Raw genomic sequence first — 11,139 nt, forward strand, 5'->3', positions numbered from 1 at the left:
TGATTGATGTGCACATTTTTTCACTAGAAAAAGACACATAATTATAAACTATAAATGTCTAAGATCTGCAAAAACGTGATTCTTGAAGTTTCACTTATGCTAGTGACATATCATCTGCTTTCAACCACGTATATGAATCTGAGTTAATATGATATGCAATAACATACAATCTGCAGGGATATTTTACATATAATACAGACGGAATTTGAAAAATAACTTTGACATGTTTCAAGAAAAAACGATGAAATCGATCTCCACACAAATTATACTGTCACTTTATAATAAAAAAAAAGTATGGTTAATCGTTCTAACTTAAATAAAATTGAAATCGAAACGAAAACAACCGAAGGCCAACCCATTAATGAGTCTTCAATGCAAGGATAAAATCCCGCACCCAGAGGCGGTCTTTATTCTACAGACGAAACGTTTACTCTGTTCAAGATTATTGATAACTCCAGATCTATCATAGACATTAATTATTTGCATATAATACATGTAGTAAACAATTTATGGTACATTTCATGACAGATAATCTTTTGAACAGAACACATTTTATTGAATCACTTATATGTTTCGAGCATATGAATTGTTTTAATTCAATTGTATTGTCTGATATATTAACTGTCTGGGAATAAAGATGATAAATTGTATGTTAAAACTTAACATATATAATCATTAGCTTTTTATATTAATTCTCTGGATTACACAAACGTTTTCCTTTCTTTTTTTTTTAAGAAATCATCAATGGACATTTCTTTTGCCGATTCTGTCAAAGCTTTTCAATAACTTTTTCCTTAAAAGATTATTGTTTTGACAAAACATTTTAGAAAATCAAGATAACGATTTGTGTGTGAAGACTGTCATTTGCCATGTTTCGTTAATTTCAAAAGTGACAGAAAAGTTATTGTTGTTACCGTTTCATTGAAATCACGAGCAGAAGAAATTACCCAAGAACAGGAAATGAAAACAAACATGTTATTGCAGATGCCAATTATGCCATTAGAAATGATATCCAATGGTTATTTAAAGACAATGTATTTAACCGAATAAGAAGATCTTGCGTCAGAGTACAGACAGGATCTTTTATCACACGAATAAAAAGAGACAAAGTTTCTTTTACTTCCTGGTACACTGCTCCTAATAGGTAAAAAAGTTGCAAATCGATCAGACTGATAATGTTTTTCTGTTGATTTCCTCGATTGAGGATTTTGATATTGACCCTGAACATTCGAATTGACCGCAAAAAAATGCGTGAATTAATTTCATCAGTGGTGCTCGAATCGAAACAGTTGAAAGGCCAAATAAAACGTTTATTTCAAAAGCAATTGTTTGGGGTATTTTTTTTATGTTTGTTTTTTGTTCGATTTTTGTGTTTTGTCAATGTTTGTATTAATTTACTCAGTGCATTACCTTGTATGTTGATACATAAACTCATCTTAGAAACCAGGATAATCACTCTGCACGCCAAGAGCGCGATACGTCTACAAAAGACTCACCAGTGACTGCAGAAAAAAACTTCAAAGGACCAAAAAAGTATGAGGATGAAAAGCATTGATGACCATTAAATATGAAAGTTTTGTCCAAGATTAATCAAAGGTACCATGATTATAATTTAACACGCTAGATGCGCATTTCATCTACATCAGATTCAACAGCGACGCTCAAATCAACATAGTTATAAAGTCAAACAAGTACAAAGTTGAAGGACACACAATTCCAAAGGGTTGTGCCAAATATACTAGTCAACAAAAGAAACTATACACGACTTTGGAATAAAATTTATTAAAAAGTTTAAAACATAAAACAAAATAAGATGCACTATTTTAAAAAGCTTTTATTTGCAATGTATGCACATATGATAATGAAAATCAGAACCTGTCGGAACTTCCGTGCAAACGATTATAGGGTGCAATTTATTTTTTTGCGGAAAGATGGATAAAAAATCCACACACAATTTTCTAATTACTAAATGAATTTTCAATTTTTTTTTTAAATATTCAATATGCTTATCAAGTCATTCATGTTCTTGTTGTAACTAATGGGTTGAAATATTTTTTTTTTTTAAATTTTGGTAAAAAAAGTGTTTTTTGAAATCTCAAAAAATGCAAAAAAAAAATTTTATTTGGTCTCAAATCAATGCTACAGATATGGAAACAACACACTGTAAATTTGGAACCTTTCGAATTAGTTTTAAGCTGTGATCGTTTTTTAATTTCACTCCACACATTCTTTCTTTGGTGAATCAATTGATAATGTATACATTTTAATGATTTCTTGTGGGGCCGAACTTTGCTTTACTAAAAAGGAAGAAACTGTATGATTTTTAAAAAAGAATTGATGGCAAACATTGTTTTTATCTTTACATGAGAGATTGGCATCATTAGTTGGAATTTCTGCTTTTAAGATTGTCGTTTTATGTAAATTTATATAAAAAAGAATGACGTCATGAAAGCAATTTTGTTTTAAAACGGATTTATATTTTCATGGTCATTTAATATTACTACCTTCACTATTTGTTCTATAAACGGAAAACTGCATCTTTAATTTGAAAAAAAATAGTCGTGTATCGTTTCTTTTGTTGACTAGTATACATCTAAGGTAATCTATTCATGAGATAAGAAAAACGATAAGTTAAATATGATGTTTCCTTTTTTGTACCTCTGTTAATTGGTTTAAGAGATTATAAAGTATCATCTTATCATCCTTTCATCATATCACCCTGAATTAAAAAAAAATCCACAATAGTGTGCCAAATAAAGCTAATAGACATAAGATGATGTGGTATAAGTGCAAATGAGATAACTCTCTCATCGAAGTCGCAATTTGTAAAGGTAAACCATAATAGGTCAAAGTGCGGTCTTCTACGCAGAGACTTGGCTCACATCGAACAGTAAGCTATAATGCCCCCGAATATGACATGTGTAAAACCATTCAAACGCGAAAACCAACGATTTCATCTATTTAAGAAAAAGAGAAACTAGAAACACTTATAAACCTTATCAACAAACAACATCTACTGAACATCAGATTCCAACGTTTTAGTAGATACCAACATTCAATTTAAGCTGTTACGAAGATATCAGTAGCTTGTAAAAGTAAACAATATACATAACAGTTCGTGGAATATTGTCAGAAAGAAAACATTGTAAAGCTATCTTTCAACGCTTTTCTTTCCTATTCAATATTTAACAGGTGATTCCACTTTCTACGTCACTTTTATGACCTTATATTTTTATCCGAACAAATCACACTTGCATATGTGTCACATCAACAGACATTGTACCACGTATAATACAGCACAACTATAGAGCAAATGTTATGTCTAAAAATTTTAAAGTTTGATATGACCAAATTCTTGAAAAACAAATATAACATCTCAATTTGACTCGTCTATACGTGGAAACAGTATCTATAAATATTTTCCTGTCTATACTATTTACCGAACCAAGTGGGTTTTTTTCACGCCAAATTCTGATCCTGTTAGTCTTCGTCTTCACTTGCAAATAGATTTGTTCAGTCAGTTTGGGGTGACACAGGATAGTTCATTTGTTTAAAGTAAGTGACCAGATCGATTGGATTATATGCTTTATAGTAAGGTGCAAACAGGAATTTAGTCTACACTTTTTCAAAACAGAATTACAAAATCTGCTTGAGCTAGACTATCATCGTGGGAAACTTAAAATATGTATAGTTGTGTACGGTCCTTTAAGTACGATTAATTTAAGACATTTTAGGGTCACAGGAAAATAATCAGTTATTCACACAATAATCTTGTTTGGTATAAACTTTAAGACGAGCTAGACTATCCTACTGTATAAGTCCAAAACAGAGAATTGTACAGTAGGCGCACCAAAATCGGAAAAACATAATTAAATTTATACATTGTTATTTCAGCATGAAATACATAAAAAAAATCATCACGCTCCGATCAGTATATTTATAATAGTCTCAGCCATTACATTCAAGATTGCACTTTGTAATTACGACTGTTTCTCAAACTACGCCTCTTTTGGAAGATATATAGTATTCATAGATAATAAATTATATTTACGTACTGTTTACCATATTTGATCTCTATTTTTTATATTGTCGTCTTCCATATTAAAGATTTCTATGGAAACCGTTACCTATTAAATTATGAAAAAGTAACGTCCAAACAGGATTGAAATATAAAAAAAATAATGCAACAGTGGTAAGTTTCAATGGAATGCAAAACCAATTAAATAGAAGTTTCATACGAAGACAAAATTTTCCAAAATTATTATGATCGAAAATGTCTTTGCAATCTAACAAAAGCGACACAAACCACATTTTTTAACAAACGATTAATCAATCGAAAAATAACATAATTATAATTATTGAAACTGCTTTATAAGACAACAAGATGCAAAAAATATAGCATTTAAGAAGATAATAGGTGTTTGTTAAAATAAGCATTACATATATATATTTAAATCGGGAAATGATGTCATTATGAGTAGAAATCAGAATTTTCTTTCCTATTAAAGAATTAAGAGGTTGTTCCACTTTCTCTGTAACTTAAAAGAGGGACAACAAATACCAGGGGGACATTCACACTGATAGATCGAAACCTTAGATTTTGATCCGAACAAATTACGCCTACCTTTATTTCAGCTCAGCAGACATCGTGCTACATATAATACAGCACAAAAGAAGAGAACATATTACTAGCATGTCTATTAATTAAAGTTTGAAATGACAAAATTCTTGAAAACATATATTTTACATGTCAATTTGACTCGTCTATACAATGTACTTAACGAAGTTGCTTTTTTTCACACGAAATTTTAATCCGGTTGGTCTTCGATTTCATCTGCAAATAGATTTGTTTACTCGGTTTGGGATGACACATGGTGGTTGATTTGCTTAAAGTAAGTGATTTGATTATATGCCTACATAGTAAGGTGCAAACAGGAACAGTCTACATTATTCAAAACAGAATTACAAAAGTTGCTTGAGCTAGCTTCAGTTGTGGAAAACTTAACATATCTATTCTTGTGTAAGGTCCTTTAAGTTCAATTAATTTAGATATGTTAGTACAGGGGAAAATTAACAATTATTCACACAATAATCTTGTTTAGTAAAGACATTATGAACGTTGAGACAAATTTTAATTTCCTGCTGAATCTATTCAAAGAGGTGAGAGGTGCAGTGGGCGCAAATAAAATTTGAAAAAACCATTAAAATGTATATCTTGGTTTTTCCCTGAATAAAATGCATGAAACAAAACTCGTCAAGTTCCGATGATCTCCGATCAGCGAATTAATTAAAGTCGCGACTATAACATCAAACCCGGGTCCGAGACTGATCTAAAAAGTTATTTAAATGTTTGAGAGAGACATTCAAACTCATAAATCGACTATTCAATTACTAAGATGCTGGAATCTATATATGTTCTCATTTCGCCATTTTCTTTTTTGTCAATCCAAACAAACAAAGTCAAATAAATCATGTGCAAATGTAATCAATGGTTTTTTTAACCATCTAGACCATTTATTATCCTGAAAACTAAATTCACCTACCAAAATAAATCTAATTATTATTATAACTTTTTTTACTTTTTGGTAAGTAAAAAAAACATAAATACTTTAAAATTCCCTGTCGAACTAGAAAAACAAACAAACCTATACAATTGATAGTTGTACACATGCGTACCATACCATCAGCTGGTGTAAGCTAGTATATTACTTCCTTAAGTCCTACTTCCGTAAATAATTGTCATATATGTATGATATGGCTCAGAATATTTCTATTTGTAACTTTTGTGAACTTTCAAATGAAATCAAATGAAAATGTCTAAATAGTAGTCAAAGGTATCAGGATTATAATTTGGTACGCCAGACGCGCGTTTCGTCTACATAAGACTCATCAGTGACGCTCATATCAAAATATTTATAAAACCAAACAAGTACAAAGTTGAAGAGGATTCAAAATTCCAAAAAGTTGTGCCAAATACGGCTAAGGTAATCTATGCCTGGGATAAGAAAATCCTTAGTTTTTCGAAAAGTTCAAAGTTTTGTAAACAGGAAATTTATAAAAATGACCACATTATTGATATTCATGTCAACACCGAAGTGTTAACTACTGGGCTGGTGATACCCTCGGGGACGAAACGTCCACCAGCAGTGGCATCGACCCAGTGGTGTAAATAGTAATCAAAGGTACCAGGATTATAATTTAGTAAGCCAGACTCGCGTTTCGTCTACATAAGACTCATCTGTGACGCTCATATCAAAATATTTATAAAACCAAACAAGTACAAAGTTGAAGAGCATTGAGGATTCAAAATTCCAAAAAGTTGTGCCAAATACGGCTAAGGTAATCTATGTCCGGGATAAGAACATCCTTAGTTTTTCGAAAAGTTCAAAGTTTTGAAAACAGGAAATTTATAAAAATGACCACATTATTGATATTCATGTCAACACCGAAGTGTTAACTACTGGGCTGGTAATACCCTTGGGGACGAATGTCCACCAGTAGTGGCATCGACCCAGTGGTGTAAATAGTAATCAAAGGTACCAGGATTATAATTTAGTACGCCAGACTCGCGTTTCGTCTACATAAGACTCATCAGTGACGCTCATATCAAAATATTTATAAAACCAAACAAGTACAAAGTTGAAGAGCATTGAGGTTTCAAAATTCCAAAAAGTTGTGCCAAATACTGCTAAGGTAATCTATGTCTGGGATAAGAAAATCCTTAGTTTTTCGAAAAGTTCAAAGTTTTGAAAACAGGAAATTTATAAAAATGACCACATTATTGATATTCATCATGTTCATGTCAACACTTAACTGTAATTTGATTTTTTGTGAAGAATGCAAAATAAATAAACACTCAAAGTTTAGAGGATCCGAGTGTCATACAGTTATTGAACTTAACCAGTTGGGGACAAAGGCGGCTACAAATGCAAAACGAAAGTTAGATCTTCAGAAAATTTTGTGTTCAAACCATAGTAATGAAAAATGTTGTCTTTATTGCCAAAACTGTAATATTTCTTTTTGTTTATTGTGGTTTCTTGAAAAACACAGTGGTCATAAAGCAGTAAAGATTGTAGCTGTTTGTGACAATCAGTATACTGAGCTTTAGAAATTCAGAGCTGCAGTCGAATTGGATCTTTCACAATCTGCTTAAAGAAGTAGATGTCTTCATGAACAAAAACAATGCGACTTGAATAGTTATACTACTATAAAGGATAAGATCACAGACAAGGAATAAGAAATGAAGCAATCGGTAACTGAAGAAGCTGCAAAACTAATACAGAAACTGGATGAAATGTTTTTATCAGATAGTAAATTCATCACCATCACATTTGATATGTCAACTATGAAGCCCTAGCAAAATAACAACACCAAGAACAATTATAACTGGAAATTAATTGTTCAGAGAACACGTGCATGCCATTTCCAAAAGGGGATTCCAACCCAAGATAAAAAGGGGGTCCGACCATATGTCCATATTCAAAAGCATTGATCGGCAAGAAAAGGGAACAGCCCGTGATCTCTCACTGCGACGTTTTTCTTTTCTTATACACAAATCTATTCAATTGATTGTTATAGATAAAAAACAAATGCCAAAGAGTAGCAGGCGAGATGAAATTTACAAAAAAAATCGCAATCTATTGAAGTCGTCAAGGCAACAGTTGCGGATACAAAGTTGAAATCGTGCATAACAAAAACGACATCAACCTAAATATTTCAAATGAAACAGTTTGTAGAGTATCCTCTGAACTATATCTTTGCTGGCTTTAGTATACTTACCATTGCATTGAAAGTACCCTGTTTCGCGAGGAAAGTCTATTACTCCTTCTGATAATATATATATATCATACATCTATCTACACCTTCGGTCCTTATAAATATTCGGCTTTGTGCTGTCCTGATGGTAAATCCAGAAAATTGCTTCAAACACATGAAATTTAAACGTGTTGCTTACATCTTTTTCTTATAGAGGACACCATTTGTTATTTTGTATCTGTATTGTTGATTTGTTTTTGTATTTTGAGATGACCCCTTGTTTAGTCACCTATAATCGTAAGTCTAAAGTGTAATCCTTGGTATAGACCTAGTTTCCGCAAATGTATAATAGGCTTCAATAACAAAGAAATGATTATAAAAAAATCAATAAAGCGGAAATATTCTATTTTTTATGAGTACTTATAAGGTATGCATTACTTGACTGCTATCACTGTGAAATTAAAAAGTTTAATATCAACCCCTGAACTACCTCTTAATTTTAAGGTTTATCATTATTATCTTTTTCATATCACAGTGAAACAGGTACGATATGGCTCAGCATATGTCGATTTGTAACTTTTGTGAACTTTCAAATAATATCAAGTGGAAATGCATTAACTGTGATTTGATTTTATGTGAAGAATGCAAAACAATCAAACACCCAAGTTTAAAGGATCGGAGTGCCATACTGTTATAGAATTTAACTTGTTGGGGACAAAGGAGGCTACAAATGCAAAACGAAAGTTAGATCTTCAGAACATTTTTTGTTCAAGTCATTGTGAAGAAAAGTGTTATCTTTATTGCCAAAACTGCGAAATTCCTATTTGTTTATCTTGCATTCTTTACATACACAGTGGCCATAGAGCAACCAAGATTGAAGTTGTTTTTGACATTCAATGTACTGAGCTTGAGAAATTCAGAGATTCGGCCGAATTAGATCTTTCACAATCTGCTGAAATTAGAAGATTTATACATGAAAGAAAACAAAGGGACTTAAATAGTTATACAACTATTAAAGAAAAAATCACGGAAAGAGAAAAAGAAATGAAAGATTCCGTAACTGCACAAGCTGCAAATCTAATCAAGAAACTTGATGAAATCTATTTATCAGATGATCAATTCATAACAAAAGAAGAAGACCAAATACAGAAATATGAAAAAGACTTGAATTTAAAAAAGTCAGAAGTAGATAAAGCATTGAATACCTGTCAGGCAATATCAGTTTTGAACACAATAGGCACTATTGATCTAAAAATGCCTGGAAAGAATTTTAATGAATTACCAAAAGAACAAACAGCAATCTTTACAGAAGTGGAACCTGAAGTGAAAATTAACCTTAAAATCCTGAAGGTTGAACGTATTGTAGAACTTACTGAAGTGTATAACACAAGTGAGACAATAATTTCAAACTTAAAAACACTTGAAAGTGGAGTTTATATGATGACTAACATTTGCGATGATACTATCAAGCAATTTGTTTTCCGGGGAGGTAAATGTGAATTCGTGAAAAGCCTTGAGTTGGCTGTATTAGATCTCACAGTTACCATGGAAGGAAATATTCTCGCTTCAATTGATGATTCAGAAGTAATATACAGTTTAACTGACTCTGGGAAGGAACATTTTCAATCTGTTGTTTCACCGAGGAAGGTGAGGGGGGTTCATGTATTTGGAAATTATATTCTATATGTTGGATTTATTGATTCAATCAATACAGAAAGTGGTATAGAGATATTTGATTTGAAAAGCGACTTAAATCAGGAATTTATATTTGATCCAGGCACTTATGCGATTTTTTCACCAGAAAAAATTGCGTCTAACATGAATGGTGACACCATTTGTGTTATTCAGAATGAAAGCAGCAATAATAGTGGAATGATAGTTTCGTATGAGATTAGCCCCTCGCTAGGGCGAGTTAAATGGATGTATGAAGGACACGAGGACATCAACACAGTTGAGGAATTTTGTCCTATTGACATTGTAATAACCAGCGCTGGCCTGGTATTAACTGTAGATCTTTCTTCCTTTATAATACACATCCTTTCCATGAATGGAAGCTTCCTTACGTTTATAGGTGCACGAGAGGGCGTCTACGGTCCAAGGAGTCTGAATGTTGACAGAGAAGGTCACTTACAAATAGGGTGTGATGAAACCGAAGAAGAATCTGCTAAGATTCATGTCGCAAAATTCATTCCTTGACATGGACTTATCCTAAATTTAGATTTTATACTGTAGCATTTTTAAAGAATTTTATCGTTGAATGATTTTTCATTATCTTGTAGACTTTTTAATAGCTCATACAAAACTTTTGATATGTCAATTATGAAGCCCTAGCAAATTAACAACACCAAGAACAATTATAACTGGAAATTAAAAACCAATTGTTCAAAGAACAATTGAAGGTCTTTCCACCAGTTAAGATATTTTTTATAACAAAATTTTAGAAATCAGTCTAAAATGTCAGTTTCTATGGCTTTATGATGTATTGATATGAATTTAAAGCAAAGGTAAAAATCTAGAACGTACTTTTAATCTATGACTTTGACTTCAATTTTAAGGTCACAAACCATGGACCTTTAATCAAAAGACCCTATGTCTTTAATATGTTTGGTTAATGAGTAATAACACTTTACGCGTAATTCTAAATGTAAGATGGGCAAACACTCCCATTTATTGCGCATCCGTTTAACCAAAATTTAAAAAATTATTTGTCGTTATGTCATACAATATATGAAAATAGGTGAATATAAGTCAAAATCCAAATTTAAAATATGATCTTGACCTTTGACCTTCATCTCATTTTCATTTTTTTGGACCAAGGACCTTAAATCAAAAGACCCTATGTTTCTATCACTTATGGTTTACTAGTTAGAAATGCATATTACATATATCATATGCATAAGGGGAAATAACTCTTATATGGAGTCTTTGGAAAGCTTCGGTCTAAATGAATTGCCTAATCCTTAAGATGTTACGAGCAATTTGGTAAAATAAATTTGTCGTAATCTTTTACGGTTGTGAAGGAGTAGTGGCCACAAGAAAAACAGTGTTTGGGGAGATAACTCTTACAACGACAAGTATTTTGTTAAGCGGTTGTAAATTTTTAAAGCGTATAACCTAAACGATATCATATTCCAAATATCTAAGTGACATCTTATGAAAGAACAATACTACGCAAGAAAAAAAATTAGGCAGAAGAAAAAAAAATTAATTAAAAAACCAATTGTTCAGAGAACAATTGAAGGTCTTTCCACTTGTAAAGATCTATTTTGATATTAAAATATGAAAAATCAGTTTAAAATAATAGTTCCTATATGGCTTTATGATGTATTAATATGAATTTGAAGCAAAGGTCAAAATCTATAACGTCCAATTTGCGTATGACCT

At 31.7% G+C, this 11,139-nt stretch overlaps 1 protein-coding gene across 1 annotated transcript; it reads left to right on the plus strand.

Moving 5' to 3' along the window:
* The first annotated feature begins 8,397 nt into the window (after positions 1 to 8,397).
* LOC143066770 (uncharacterized) lies at positions 8,398 to 9,951 on the plus strand. The gene has a single exon (XM_076239581.1). It carries the CDS (start codon positions 8,398 to 8,400, stop codon positions 9,949 to 9,951), a length of 1,554 nt encoding a protein of 517 aa, XP_076095696.1.
* The last annotated feature ends 1,188 nt before the right edge of the window (positions 9,952 to 11,139 follow it).

The sequence above is a fragment of the Mytilus galloprovincialis genome, chromosome 3 (genome assembly GCF_965363235.1).
Source record: "Mytilus galloprovincialis chromosome 3, xbMytGall1.hap1.1, whole genome shotgun sequence".
NCBI classification, from domain to species: Eukaryota; Metazoa; Mollusca; class Bivalvia; order Mytilida; family Mytilidae; genus Mytilus; species Mytilus galloprovincialis.